Below are 16,078 nucleotides of genomic sequence, written 5' to 3'. Positions count from 1 at the left end.
CCCCGAATATGACAGGGGGGCTGGTACAAGCTGCACGCAGGTGACATCACCCACGGTCTCTCACTTCATATACAGTACCTAGGATAAGCATCTCTGAATCAGGGTCACACAGACAGGGGGGGAGCTGGCTCTAATCACACAGAGGGGGGTGGGGTGAGGGGGGGAGAGCTGGCTCTAATCACACAGAGGGGGGTGGGGTGAGGGGGGGAGAGCTGGCTCTAATCACACAGAGGGGGGTGGGGGTGAGGGGGGGAGAGCTGGATCTAATCACACAGAGGGGGGTGGGGGTGAGGGGGGGAGAGCTGGATCTAATCACACAGAGGGGGGTGAGGGTGAGGGGGGGAGAGCTGGATCTAATCACACAGGAGGGGGGGGGAGAGGTGGCTCTAATCACACAGAGGGGGGTGGGGGGAGGGGGGAGAGCTGGATCTAATCACACAGAGGAGGGTGGGGGTGAGGGGGGAGAGCTGGATCTAATCACACAGAGGAGGGTGGGGGTGAGGGGGGAGAGCTGGATCTAATCACACAGAGGGGGGTGGGGGTGAGGGGGGGAGAGCTGGATCTAATCACACAGGAGGGGGGGGGGGGAGCTGGCTCTAATCACACAGAGGGGGGTGGGGGTGAGGGGGGGAGAGCTGGCTCTAATCACACAGAGGGGGGTAGGGGTGAGGGGGGGAGAGCTGGATCTAATCACACAGAGGGGGGTGGGGGTGAGGGGGGAGAGCTGGATCTAATCACACAGAGGGGGGTGGGGGTGAGGGGGGGAGAGCTGGATCTAATCACACAGAGGGGGTAGGGGTGAGGGGGGGAGAGCTGGATCTAATCACACAGAGGGGGGTGGGGGTGAGGGGGGAGAGCTGGATCTAATCACACAGAGGAGGGTGGGGGTGAGGGGGGAGAGCTGGATCTAATCACACAGAGGGGGGTGGGGGTGAGGGGGGGAGAGCTGGATCTAATCACACAGGAGGGGGGGGGGAGCTGGCTCTAATCACACAGAGGGGGGTGGGGGTGAGGGGGGGAGAGCTGGCTCTAATCACATAGAGGGGGGTAGAGGTGAGGGGGGGAGAGCTCGCTCTAGTCACACAGGTGACAGATGGCTAGAAAGGGACACTGAATCTAGAAGGGATGTTCTTACAGTTCAAGAATTAAGGATTACTGAACTGTAATACAATAGCACAAGTGCAGCATCCGGCCTGCTTAACCCTTTCTCCGCTGGACAGGCCAGCAACATATTGTACGACCGAGGGGTTAAATTAAACTTCTGCCTACTCATTAAAATAATAATTTAAAAAAATTAAAAAGTTATGGAAATTATATATCTGGGGACTTTAAATAAAAAAAGTCTCTACTGTGACTGTGTCCCTGCGGGTGTATAACTGCACTCCCTGGTAGTGAAGAGGTTAAAGTGAGCGGTGGGATTTACCGGTTTCCATGGCGATTGGAGCTGTATTGGAACCGTGCTGTAATATATATATATTTAAGTGTTTACAAACCCAAAATAGCTGTAAATCTGTAAATAACAATGAGCTGGGCCCACGCCAGGCAGGGGGGGGGGGGGGGGGGGGCGACGACTTCTCACATGTTTTGGCAACAAAAACAATTTGGGAAGGGAGCGCTGGTTTTACAAGGTGCAGGACGGGGACATGTTAATAGCATTCAGATGTTCGGCCTAAATCTCTCCTCCAAGCCCCCAACGCTGGTGTCAGATTTCAGGGGGCTATTTGTGGGGGACACAATGGAGCACTTTGCTCTCGCAACCTCCCCCGTCTCTTCAGTGGGGGGCTAGCCCCTGTCCCCCCTCCTCCCCTGTTTCCTCAGGCCCATGTGTGTTTCTTTAGGAGTTATGGCAGACACAACACGAGTTATTATTCCATTTGTCACGTGGCTAACTTTCCCATGTGGGAGAAGGAGGGGGGGGGGGCTGCTCATGCACCCGATGACGGTTACAGACAAAGGGTTTTTTATCAAGTGACTCAAATCCCCCTTTAGTCATCACATAAAGTGTCCTCAGAACGTCCGTCTCTAAGCACCAGCGTATCCCAGCGTTTGGCTGTGTCTGTGCCGCTGTGCGCGGCGGGGACAGCGAGGGAGGAGTATCAGCGCTGCCACGGCCTGCTGAACTAAAGGCATCATGTGCTTTTGTTGATGTTATTCTAGACTGATTACTGATGCCAACAGATTTAAAACGCTTTAGCCTAGGCCCGGAGAGGCAGCTTTAGGAAATGTTGCAACGCTGGGAATTTAAAATGGCTGCTTCCATTTGCACATATTAACATATTAAACAAGTTGCTATGGAAACCCCTGACGACAGCGAAAATAAAATAAAGTGCAAGCGACAAAACAAAGCAGCTGATCACGGCATACGTGTCAGAGCTTAATATGGGCGGCGGCCGCGGCGTGCAGTGACACACGCTCTAATTATGCAAATATTAACCGGAAAATCTGTGTGCGGTTCTTACTTTTGACGCGACATGTTCAAACTCCTGAGAATGACCGTGGTGCAAAATAAAATGGGGCCGAGTATGGCCACGAACCTACAGTGAATCTATCTGGAGGAGAGACACGCGAGGCATCATTACTGGCATCCCTATTACAGAGACAACCCTTCCCAGGGCCATCGTGAACTAATTCTAGTGACAGGTTTAAGGGGTCGCATCGGGGTAATTGATACTTTGTTACCCAAATCTGACACCTATAAAGTATGTTTAATGTATATATTAAAGTGAGACTTGGGACGGATTTCATTTTCTCTGGCTTCTCCCTTTTGTGTGATGTCACTATGTGATGTCACAGTGTGATGTCACAGTGTGATCAGTAAAGGTTTGCCCATCCATAGCCCCCCTCCCCTTATCTTTATTGGTTCTCTGATATGGACAGGTTGGGATAAGGGGAAATAATTAAAAACGTCCCCCACTCAGAGACCCCGACAAAAACATTCAACTGGCCGCCGCCGCCGATGTGGGATTGCACCTTTAAGAAGAGACACACGGCATATCGCTTTTCCCTGGTGGCCGGCCAGATCCGCTGGTATATTACTGTAGGTTAAATGTTATCAAGATACTTGGTGTCATTATACAGGGCATGGTGTTCCTTATCAGGGCTGGGAATTCACACTTTAACCACAAACCTCTACTCCCACTCCCGTCTGTGCCTTGGACGGATTCCCGTGCTGGAGCCTCCCGTGGGCTCCGTGCTGAGAAGACACTGCCCAAACATAACCAAAAAGGTTTGGCAAACCCTACACCTCACGTAGGGGTGGTCCAAAAACAGAACACGTGGGACAAGCAGAGGCGAGGGCCGATGCACAGGGATCCGGGGCAAAGGAAGGTGCGTAGGAATTCAAAGACAGGTATGTGCAATGGCAACGATATGCTTGTAAGTATATGTACTGCTTCCCGAAGCATAGCAGGGGGTCTCGCATAGCACGGGGGTCAAGCATAGCACGGGGGTCTCGCATAACCGCAGCACGCCGGCTCAGGAATGTGAGGAAGGGCTTCTTCTTCGCAGGGAGAGTGGTGGAGTCGTGGAATAGTTTCCCAGCAGAGGTGGTAGGGCAGGGGTGGCCAACTTCAGTCCTCAAGGGCCACCACCAGGTCAAGTTTTCAGGCTACTCCTGCTTCAGCACAGGTGGTGCAGTCTTTGACTGAGACACGGATTGAGCCACCTGTGCTGAAGCAGGGATATCCTGAAAACCCCAGCTGGTGGTGGCCCTTGAGGACTGGGGTTGGCCGCCGTTGCAGGCGGGGCTGATACAGGAAGGGAAGTTAAACGTGCTTGGGGTAGACAGGAGGCAAGAAAGAAAGACAAGGCTCACATAGGGTCTGAGGTGTTACAGCACAAAGTGTCCGGACGCCAGGATAGGGCCGGAGATCCCAGGGATGGGATAGGGCCGGGGATCCCAGGGCCGGGGATCCCAGAGGCAGGATAGGGCCCGGGATCCCAGGGCCAGGATAGGGCCGGGGATCCCAGGGCCAGGATAGGGCCGGGGATCCCAGGGCCAGGATAGGGCCGGGGATCCCAGGGCCAGGATAGGGCCGGGGATCCCAGGGCCAGGATAGGGCCGGGGATCCCAGGGCCAGGATAGGGCCAGGGATCCCAGGGCCAGGGATCCCAGGGCCAGGATAGGGCCGGGGATCCCAGGGCCAGGATAGGGCCGGGGATCCCAGGGATGGGATAGGGCCGGGGATCCCAGAGGCAGGATAGGGCCGGGGATCCCAGGGCCAGGATAGGGCCGGGGATCCCAGGGATGGGATAGGGCCGGGGATCCCAGAGGCAGGATAGGGCCGGGGATCCCAGGGCTGGGGATCCCAGGGCCAGTATAGGGCCGGGGATCCCAGAGGCAGGATAGGGCCGGGGATCCCAGAGGCAGGATAGGGCCGGGATCCCAGGGCCAGGATAGGGCCGGGGATCCCAGAGGCAGGATAGGGCCGGGGATCCCAGGGCCGGGGATCCCAGGGCCAGGATAGGGCCGGGGATCCCAGAGGCAGGAGAGGGCCGGGGATCCCAGAGGCAGGATAGGGCCGGGGATCCCAGGGCCAGGATAGGGCCGGGGATCCCAGAGGCAGGATAGGGCCGGGGATCCCAGGGCCAGAATAGGGCCGGAGATCCCAGGGCCAGGATAGGGCCGGGGATCCCAGGGCCAGGATAGGGCCGGGAATCCCAGGGCCAGGATAGGGCCGGGGATCCCAGAGGCAGGATAGGGCCGGGGATCCCAGGGCCAGAATAGGGCCGGAGATCCCAGGGCCAGGATAGGGCCGGGGATCCCAGGGCCAGGATAGGGCCGGGAATCCCAGGGCCAGGATAGGGCCGGGGATCCCAGGGCCAGGATAGGGCCGGGGATCCCAGGGCCAGGATAGGGCCGGGAATCCCAGGGCCAGGATAGGGCCGGGGATCCCAGGGCCAGGATAGGGCCGGGGATCCCAGGGCCAGGATAGGGCCGGGGATCCCAGAGGCAGGATAGGGCCGGGGATCCCAGAGGCAGGATAGGGCCGGGGATCCCAGAGGCAGGATAGGGCCGGGGATCCCAGAGGCAGGATAGGGCCGGGGATCCCAGGGCCAGGATAGGGCCGGGGATCCCAGAGGCAGGATAGGGCCGGGGATCCCAGAGGCAGGATAGGGCCGGGGATCCCAGAGGCAGGATAGGGCCGGGGATCCCAGGGCCGGGGATCCCAGGGCCAGGATAGGGCCGGGGATCAGAGGGCAGAGCTTCAGGAAGGATTGTTATGATAAACTCACAACTTCCTAAATAACAGGAATCCGGGGAGGAAGGACAGGGGTCATTATGGACACTGGCCCATGTGGGATATGGCATCTTCAGCAAAACGCTGTCCGTGCAGGATGTATGGGAAACAGCACTGCAGAGCATACAGCAACCTGCATTGGCTTGTATATATTGTACAGAGATGAGAGAGAGAGAGATGAGAGAGAGAGATGAGAGAGAGAGAGAGAGAGAGAGAGAGAGAGAGAGAGAGAGAGAGAGAGATAGTGTACGCAACGTGTACACGTGTACGCAACGCAGTGCCCCCCTAAATGCCATGTGTACGCAACGCAGTGCCCCCCTAAATACCATGTGTACGCAACCCCCCCTAATACCACGTATATGCAATGCAGTGCCCCCCTAAATACCACGTGTACGCAATGCACTGCCCCCCTAAATACCAAATGTACGCAACGCAGTGCCCCCCTAAATACCACGTGTATGCAACGCAGTGCCCCCCTAAATACCACGTGTATGCAACGCCCCCCTAAATACCGCGTGTACGCAACGCTGTGCCCCCCTAAATCCCGCGTGTATGCGGTGCAGTGTCACAGTTATAATGTTCACACTCTGCCATGTACCACAGTCCCCTCCACGGAAGCAAACGAGTTTCCAGAAACAAAAAAAATTTGCATGCGGCGCCCACGGCAGAGAACTGCAGAACACGAGAAAGAGGAAGGGTGTAACAAGGTATTGCAAGCGCAACTATGGGGCCAGAAATATCTGCTGCTTTGTCACCCGCTAATTACCCTGAACACTGGGAACTTTTAAAAGGTGCAGCCCCCCCCCCACCTGGGAACGTTTCTTTCATAAAACGCAAGATTTTCAAACTTCCAGGCAGAAAACGCCCTGTCCCCAAGAGCTTACAGTCTAAACGTGTGGCTGGGTCTGCCATCCCGAGCACGAGAGGTGCAACTGTCTGGGTACAAAGTAAGTTATTGAATACAATGGGTTTGTTTTGTACCCTAGCTGCTCTCACCCAGCCAAGCCTTCCTCAGACATGGAGTTAGGTAACAGGTACAGTGAGGGCAGGTTGGGACTGGCAGGTACCAGCCTCACCTGTATAAACACGGGCACAGCTCAGCTCGCAATCGTGCGCATGACTACCTTTTACCTACAGAGAGAAGCGCGTCACGGAAACCTGCACAATGCAGCAAGGAAAATGGACAATGTTTTACCAGCACATTTTGGGTGAAATTCACATTTCTCAAGTATGCCCCGAGTATTCTGGTGTCCCTACCAGGCCACTCCGGCTCAGAAATGGTTAAACCCCTTTTGTATATGCAGCTAGATGGCAATCTCTGCAGGTTTTAAGAACAGGGAGCTGTACCCTCTCCGACTCCCTACCACAGGAGTGGCCAACTCCAGTCCTCAAGGCACCACCAGCAGGTCAGGTTGTCAGGATATCCCTGCTTCAGCACAGGTGGCTCAATCAGTGGCTCAATCGATTGAGCCACCTATGCGGAAGCAGGGATATCTTGAAAACCTGACCTGTTGGTGGCCCTTGAGGACTGGAGTAGCCACTCCTGAGCTAGTCTCTCCTTAAACGGTTGGCGCTATAGAGTTAAGGATGAAAAAGTATAAAACAATAAAAGTGGAATGAATAACTAATGATGATGTGAGTGTGCGAGTGAAGGACGTTCAGTGGTCCACAAGCTCACGTGTTAGCAATAACAGTGTATTTGGCCCAGGCTGACCCTGTACCTCCCCCCACATCTCCCCCTACTGCTTACCTAGTGGACAGGTTGACAAAGTCGCCTCCATCCAGCAGCCTGACCTTACAGAAGAGGACCCCATTCACAAACGGGACGGCCGTCAGCTCCTCCAGGGTGAAGCTGGTCTGGAACTTGAATTTCTTCTTCTTGGTTAGGAAAGCCATGGGTGACCCAGGCAAATTCACCAGGCGTTGGGTTAAAAGAAAGCAGATGGGATGTGGGGGGGGGGGGGGAGAGGAGGGGGGAAGGAATGTTCCTCCTCAGATGAAGAGAAGTCAAGCTCCGAAAGTCCAAATCTTTATCTGCCGTCAACTTCTATGTATCTGTGTTTGGGGTGCCCAGCCCCCCCGTGGGAATGGATGCCCCAAGATTTTACTGATGAGAAGAAGAATCTTTGGCGCATCTCCAGGGGTAAGAGGAGGGGACCCACGGGCTCCAAACCAGCAGAGGTGGGGTCCCTAAAACTCTTGGCTTCAACCCCCTCCCTCTCGCTGAGGGATGAAGGCCTCCTATATGTGTCTCAGCAGGCAGAGGGTACAAAGTCTGTTTCCTTATCTCCCCGCAGCCAACCTAGGGAGCAGTGGGACTTGTAAACTCGTTGGGAGGAAAGCCTTCTGCTTCTTCCTCCTGTGACTGCTCAGTCAGTGATCAGCAGGAATCTGCGCTCAGCCCTGGGCGGCTGCAAGCTCCTCCTCGGCCGGCTCTGTGGGAGGTGGAGGGGGAGGAGAGACGTGGTTGCTCTCTGTCAGGGAGGGATTCCAGCACCCTTCTCAAAGGCACACCACGACCATCATCATCATCATCACCATCACCATCGCTGCAACAAAACACAACACAACACATCACTGTCTGAAAAAGATTCACATCAAATCAGCTTTATTGGCAGGACAGAAAACTATTTCAGTATTGCCAAACCGTGAATAAAAGGGGGTAGGGCAGGGGTGCTCAACTCCAGGCCTCAAGAAACCCCCCAACAGGTCAGGTTTTTTAGGATATCCCTGCTTCAGCACAGGTGCCTCAGTCAGTGGTTCAGTCAAAGCAGGGATATCCTTAAAACCTGACCTGGTGGGGGGTCCTGAGGACGGGAGTTGAGCACTCCTGGGGTAGGGAATACACGGTACATGGGTAACAGTTACACACAGGGATGTGGGGGTTAGTGGGCGTCTCAGCCTGTGGCAGGTGCTGATATAGTGGGCAGCCAGTCCTGCTGTGGCTTTAGCTTCCCACAAGAGGATCGCTATTTTGTGGTTCTCTTCTATATTATTAAAGTTCTGGATAAGAGCTGAGAGTTTCTCAGGGCGGGCACTCCTCACTTCACAGTATTTTGCCAGATAAAAACATTTTGCTGGCAAGAGAAACTTCAGCTCAGATTTAAATCTGACAATATCTCTACAATAGATCGAGAGCAATTTGTGTCTATTGATATACATTCATTACGGAACAAAAAAATGGCGTGACGAGGCTCTATCAAATAAAACAACGCTGGCAAAAGTTCTCCAATTCTGAGCCTCCTTTTGCACTGATATTACAGTATTTTAAATCATCAAATGACTTCTATTTTGGCTTTGATCCATAACAGGACTTCACAACACTGGATTATGCATTTTTTTGTCTTTTTTTTTTTTTAACAATACCATTTTAAAAGGTTATAATTTAAATTCACAATGTACAGTAAATTAAGTTACTACTAAGAAAGATACATTGAGATACACACTTGTTTTTAGGTATGTTGGAGAAAGGTACAGGGAGATAAAATTATTTGCTCAAGATAACCCAGAACAATGAGTAATTGCATAATTACCCCTGCAGAGTAATGAGTATTATCAGTATGCACAGTCAGAGAGCAATGTGTACTCACTGCGTACATATGCATGCAAAGTGGGGATGTACCAATGTCTTTACATTTCCCTTTTCCTGCTAGTTTTCATTCATCAAATAGACAGGTGCAATATTATTGCCAAATAACCGTGAAACGTCACCAGAATGTTGCCAGTTTTGCCTGAATTTCACCCCTTTTCACTCTAATTTCAAGAAAATAGCTGTATATAAAAGACAATGTTGTCTGGCTAATTGACAAGTGCTAATTCGATATATCGTGAACTTTAGCGATCGGTCGAAAAAAAACAATCGAGTCCAGGTTTCTGATTGGCTGGCCGTGATGTGATGGTCGCTTTGGATTTGCATTGACATTTTAGTGACGGGGTGGGCAACTCCAGTCCTCAAGGGTCACTAGCAGGTCAGGTTTTCAGGATATCCCTGCTTCAGCACAGGTGGATTTATCGTTGACTCTTGAGGACTGGAGTTGGCCTGTCTTAGTCCTTGTCAATTTTTAGGAAATATCGCCTCTTGTAAATGTCCACCTCTCTCATGCAGGGTAATGTTTGTCCGTATACATAATCATACAGGGCAATGTTTGTCCGTATACATAATCATACAGGGCAATGTTTATCAGTACTCACGTAACACAGCGTTAGGTGTGTGTGTGTATGTATATAATATATATATATATAGTCAGTTTATTTATAAAGCTTTATTTCATATAGCGCTTTTCTCCCAATGGGACTCAGAGCGTGTCACAGTTACAGTATATAGCGTGCGGGACGCAGCACGTAGGAATGTTACACACACAGCCCCTGCCCAGATGAGCTTACACTCTATGTGTTTGGTGCCTGAGGCACAGGGAGGTAAAGTGACTTGCCCAAGGTCACACAGAGCTGACACCAGGATTAGAATCAGGATCCCCTGCTCCACACTCTGTGGCATTGTTATCAGAAGTAAGTGTCTCTTTACCCTGCTGGGCCGCTCCTTCTCACGGTACAATGGGGGGGAACAGAATAATAGAAATGAAGGACCTTCTTCCTATTGTCTCGGTTTGTCTTCACATACATGTTCACTTTTGTCATACAATGTTGTGCCCGCCCCCTCCCCCCCACACACTGTACTGCGTTGAGGAATATGTTGGCGCCATACCAATAAAAGATTGGTAAGAATTATTAATGACAAACAAGCCCAAACAGATACAAAAGGTAATGAGGGCCCTGCTCCTGAGCGCACCATGGAAATGTTTCCATATATGTACTCATGCAATACATCTGTACATAACATGTTATTACCATGTTATTACCATGTCCGCCGGCAAGTCATTCAATGCAATCTGTTGCCAGTTCTTTAAGAGCGCCCGGGGTTGCTGGGAATATGCCAGTTTCCCAGCATTGCACAAAGATGGGAGAGTTATCAAATGCAAATATCCTATTAGCTGTGACACAGAGCCAGGGCTGGAGGGTAACCATACTGTACCCCGTCACCCGCCCTGGTTGTGATGGCACACTCTGTAACACACCCCTCCCTTTCACATGTGTCACAATATTACTGAAATCCCCATGGGGGTTATTGCAAGAGGCAGGGTGGGGGGAGGGTTGGTTTGTCTCAGGGTTAGTTAAATCTGAGCTGCAGTCCTTTAGGGTGGGAGGAGCAGTTTGGGGGTTTTGCCAGATCTTAAAATCCATGTCAAAAATAAGGCGAATGGATTAAACCCTTCCAAATATCACTCAGCAGCCCCCCCTCACTAATCCGCCCCTTTATCACATCCCACCGTGACTTCTTAAAGGGCCAAGTTCCATGTAGCCACCTATATGCGGGACAGGACATTAGAAGGCTTCCTTGTCAGGCGCTGTTCTTGGAAACACCATAGCCCGTTAGTAATACTCTCCACTGATTCACAAACTAGTTAATGAATCATGCAGATGCCAATCACTTACTCTGTGCTCCCCAAATCAAATATGGCAGCCCTGTCAAAGGCGTATAGTATCTGTTCACTTTTAATTATCTATTCATGACATAACATACTATATTAGAAAACTGAGCTGTAACAAGTAGATCACTGCTGTCATTCTCTGCCAATAAACTTGTATTTGGATCATTAATATTTATTGTATATTTGAGGTGGCTTTATATGGACCACATCCACCCTCTTACAATAGAACCATGAGAAGGGGCCTCATGGGACTCACCCTCCTCCGGTCCCTAATTTTAAAGGGAATCTCTGTCCAGAAGGCTAGGCTTGAGTCTCCCTGTAATACCAACAGTATGGCCTGGGATTCAATAGGTTCTGTCAAACTGTTACCACCCAACTTGATTAGGGGCATTGTGCCAGCTATGTGTATCTTAACCCCTTCAGTGCTTCATGTACATTAAACATGTTGCTTATAAAAGGAACAGAATATATAGAGAATACATATAGAGAACATTCCAGATCCTAGTGCCAGCAACTTGCGAACTCGTGTAAATCACTTTATTTCCCTCTGTATAGGACAGCGGTTCCCAGACTTTATTTCCCTCTGTATAGGACAGCGGTTCCCAGACTTTATTACACTGTGCTCCCCCGGCTAGAAAATATTTGTTCTGCGAACCCCTAATGAATAAATCTTATCTCCGACTCGTCAGACTCTCGATAACATAACTATGTGACCGATCCCAGGCAGTATATAGTGTCCTGAGCGCATGGAGGGAACACGCGTAATAAGGCCCCAAACTGCCCCTCAGTGTGTACAGCTGTCACTGTGGGAGCTTCCAAAGTCACGCCCCACAATGCATTGCTGCTGTATGCAAAGCATGATGGGGGAGCGACTTTGGAAGCTCCTGCTGTAAATAACGGCTATACCCCCCCCCACCACGCTAAGGTGCAGTTTGGGGCCTAAGTGCACAGTCCCCACACGGGCTCAGGACCCCCTATATACTGTCTGGGATCTGCTTTTACATAGTTTATTTAGCGAACCCCTTGGAGACCCCTCACAAACCCCATTGGGGGTCTCTGCTCCAGGGTAAAAAAAACGTGAGATTACAGGCAGACCACACCATTGTGTCTGTAAATGGTACGCTCACCAATACATACACTGTTATATTACAATAATGTATTATTATTATTATTATATAAATGTACTGCATACCCCTCGAATGCTAAAGGAATTTCAATACACTTCGGTAATCCTTGCTGCTGTTTTAAAATATATTATTTGGGAGTGGATACAGTGGAATGCAGAGACACATTCAAAATATCAAGGTAACAATAATAATAATAATGTTATAGAAGCAGAAATAGTAATAAAGACCCTTCTCCACTGGACATACTGTGCGCAGAAGCCAGGGTCCCTGCCTAGGACACATCTATCATATGATTCCAGTAAGTTACAGCGGACACAGACAGGGTTGGAAATTCTCTGCTTTCTGAGTAAGATGACTGTGAAGTGTGAGTCAGAAAGGAGTAATGATACTGATGCTGTCTGCCAGTGCCTGACACCCACTCCCAATGTGCGACTCTGCCTCCCAATGAGTGACACCGCCTGCCAATTCATGACACTCACTCAGGATCAGTTACAGCTCCTCCCAATGGGGCGCACTGTTTGCCAATGCGTGATACAGTCCCTGTCAACGAGTGATACTCACTCCAAATGAGTGACAGTCCCGGCCAATGAGGAACGCTCCCTCAAAATGAGTGACATCCTCAGTGAGTGGCAGTGGCACTCCAAATGAGTGACAGACCCTGCCAGTGAGTGACTGTCCCCAAATGAATGACAGACCCTGCCAGTGAGTGACACCCAAATAAGTGACAGACCCTGCCAGTGAGTGACTGTCCCAAATGAATGACAGACCCTGCTAGTGAGTGACTGTCCCCAAATGAATGACAGACCCTGCCAGTGAGTGACACCCAAATAAGTGACAGACCCTGCCAGTGAGTGACTGTCCCAAATGAATGACAGACCCTGCCAGTGAGTGACTGTCCCCAAATGAATGACAGACCCTGCCAGTGAGTGACTGTCCCCAAATGAATGACAGACCCTGCCAGTGAGTGACTGTCCCCAAACGAATGACAGACCCTGCCAGTGAGTGACTGTCCCCAAACGAATGACAGACCCTGCCAGTGAGTGACTGTCCCCAAATGAATGACAGACCCTGCCAGTGAGTGACTGTCCCCAAACGAATGACAGACCCTGCCAGTGACTGTCCCCAAATGAATGACAGACCCTGCCAGTTAGTGACTGTCCCCAAATGAATGACAGACCCTGCCAGTGAGTGACTGTCCCCAAACGAATGACAGACCCTGCCAGTGAGTGACTGTCCCCAAACGAATGACAGACCCTGCCAGTGAGTGACTGTCCCCAAATGAATGACAGACCCTGCCAGTGAGTGACTGTCCCCAAACGAATGACAGACCCTGCCAGTGAGTGACTGTCCCCAAACAAATGACAGACCCTGCCAGTGAGTGACTGTCCCCAAATGAATGACAGACCCTGCCAGTGAATGACAGACCCTGCCAGTGAGTGACTGTCCCCAAATGAATGCCAGCGCTGCAGTGACTGGGCACCAGGATGTTATTATTACTATCACAGAGCAGGCCCCTGAGCCACACTGAGAGCCGGGCTGTACATACCGTGCCCCCGCACTCCGGTCCCTCACCTCCAGCCGTCTCCTCACCACAACAACAACTGCGGGCTCTCTACGCCAGGAGCGCAGCGAGCGCCACGGTGCCACCGCTCCTGCGCTATCTGCTCGCGCAGCTCTTTACGCTATCTGCGTAACATTGCTTCCAGAATACCGGGGGAAGGGGGGGGGAGGCTGGGTTTCAACTGAAATCAAAGCAGCCGTGACGCATGCTGCGCTCTGATTGGACGGCATGAGGACATTAGGGAGCGGGTCATTGGCTGGAAACAGGCAGTGCTGCTTTTGATTGGAGGAGTGGTGACCCATGGGCTCAGTGATTGGAGGACTCTGCTCAATTGAATGCATGTGATGCTGGAGCTCAGAGACAGGGTGATGACGTCACCTGGAAATAAAATAATAATATGAATAATAACAACAACAACAGATAACAATAAATATTGCATTTGGGACAGATACTGGGGGGTTATTAACCTCTTAAACCCCAGTTCCAGTTACACATAAGGGATGTACAACAAACAAATCAGAAATTATTTGGGGTCAGGTAGGAATTTATTTCCCCCTCTATGAGATATCATTCATTAGATGATATGTCACTGGGGTTTTCTGTTTGCCTTCCTCTGGATTAACATACTGTAAGTACGCGTATAGGGTAAAGCAGCGGTGCGCAAACAGAGGGGCGCGCCACCCATGGGGCACGGGCGGTTGCAGAGGCCCCGCGCTCTTCCCCAAGGCATTTACATTAAATGCCGGGGGTTCGCGTGAGGCCTCTGTAACCTACTTACCGGGTTTCAGTAGTTAGTTGTGCCGTGCCATGGCAACGGGGTCGTGTGACGTCACACCCGGCGTCATTTGGCGCCAGTCAAACAGTAAGGGGGGGTGTGAGTAGCTGCGGGAGCAGGCAGGGGGGCACAGCTCAAAAAGTTTGCGCTCCCCTGGGATAAAGTATCTGTCGTGTAAATTTAGCATAGGTTGAACTTGATGGACGTGTCTTTTTTTGAACCTCATCTACTATGTAACTATGTAACTGTAACTATGTAACCAGTGACGGATTTCCCATAAAGCTGAGTAGGCCGCAATTTTTTGAGGAGAAAGCGTAATTGTGTGTGTAACAACCTTACCTTTTCCGGAGCGGGCCCCCTCCTGTAGTGTCGCGTCGTCATGGCGTCAAATTACGCCGCAACGTCACATGATGACGCGTTGCCGTGATGACGCGATGTCACATGACGACGTGTTGCCATGACAACGCAGCGGAACATGCCGCTGTGACGTCATGCCATCACTACGCCAGGGCTGAAGGCAAACCCCGAGCCTACAGGCAGCAAAAATGTACGTTCGCCACTTTGTGTAACCTTCCATGTCCTTTGTAAGTTGGATGCTAATTTTAAATGTGTTTAATGCAAGTTGCGGCCTAACTGCAATAAGCAAAATAGCAAATGTTATGGAATATGCAATATTTCGTGCTAGGTGTGCCAGGCGGCTTCTCCAAAAATACTGGACACAATGGTGAAAGGTTCGACATGCACGAGACACACACTCACCTCTCACCCTCCATTCTGTTTCCTCCTCTTTTCTCTTCCCTCCTCATTCCTTCCTTCCTCCTCAATCCACCTGTCCTGATGCTGGGAATATCCTTAAAACCTGACCTGTTGTGTGGCCTTGAGGAGTTGGCACCCCCTGGCTTAGGATGCCACAGGGCACCAAAAGCCACTGGTATATGCAAAAATAATAATAATTGGGAACTAACCAAGAGGACCGAGGTTAAAAATAGACTCATTTGTATATAAACCATCAGATTGAGGCTGAGAGTGGAGTTGAGGCCTGCAATCTGATGTGAGGTTTGCAGAGCAGCCGGCTGTGGGATATGACCTCAGGGCCGACCACACAGGTATTTTAATGGATGCTCATTTCAAGCAGTTTAGTTCACATGTACGTGGAAAGGCCTTGTTAAACGTCCCAACGCTTAGCTGGCTTCCCTGGCAATGACGGGGTACAAAGCACGGGTTATTTGAACAAGTGATATTTAATTGACATCTCTTCATGGATTTAATTACACGTGAGCTTTGGAGACCACAGAAGACGCTTTGTAAGCGGCTTATTTTTGGAGGGGGGGATCCGTGCAATTAAACACGCTTTTAACTACGCCGCTGGCAGAAGGGATCTGGAACGCACTGCAGGCCTCTCTGGTAGTGAAGTGGTTAAACTGTATGTTATTTGCACTACTCCGGCATTTCTCATTATCGGCACGCTTCCCGGGCCTCTAACACAGCAAACTGCAGTCCAGCCATCAGACCAGGATTGCCGTCAAGCTCTCAGACAGCATTTAAAAGCCAGTTCTGCTGAAGTTTTTACTCTGTAGATAAATGTTGGAGAGGAGCATGAATATATCAGTACGGTAAGATTTTACTGTACAGGATTTCATTTACAGTAGTGTGGGATCATTTTTGCCTTACTGTAAGTGAAATATTACAGTAAAATGCCGACACTGTCTCAGAAAGTGTGAAGCAGCGGATCCTGGTTCTAATCCCGGTGTCAGATCCTTGTGACCTTGGACAAGTCACTTTACCTCCCTGTGCCTCAGGCACCGAAAACATAGATTGTAAGCTCTGCGGGGCAGGGACTGTGTGTGTAACATTCCTACGTGCTGCGTACCGCACGCTATACGGTAACT

General features: G+C 51.0%; 1 protein-coding gene across 2 annotated transcripts in view; it reads right to left on the bottom strand.

The window, feature by feature from the left end:
• Positions 1-13,552, bottom strand: part of EEIG1 (estrogen-induced osteoclastogenesis regulator 1) — a 45,708-nt gene extending 32,156 nt beyond the window's left edge. For both annotated transcript variants that reach the window (XM_075578510.1, XM_075578511.1), the window contains exons 1-2: positions 13,400-13,552; positions 6,991-7,789 (exon numbers count right to left, since the gene is read on the bottom strand). In XM_075578510.1, coding sequence (XP_075434625.1) covers positions 6,991-7,136 — 146 coding nt within the window. In that variant the 5' untranslated portion in view covers positions 7,137-7,789; positions 13,400-13,552. The remainder of the gene's footprint in view (positions 1-6,990; positions 7,790-13,399) is intronic.
• Positions 13,553-16,078: the final 2,526 nt, after the last annotated feature.

The sequence above is a fragment of the Ascaphus truei genome, chromosome 21, assembly GCF_040206685.1.
Source record: "Ascaphus truei isolate aAscTru1 chromosome 21, aAscTru1.hap1, whole genome shotgun sequence".
Classification (NCBI taxonomy): domain Eukaryota; kingdom Metazoa; phylum Chordata; class Amphibia; order Anura; family Ascaphidae; genus Ascaphus; species Ascaphus truei.
Note: the sequence above shows the minus strand (reverse complement) of the source record. Positions and strands in the feature narration are given on the sequence as shown.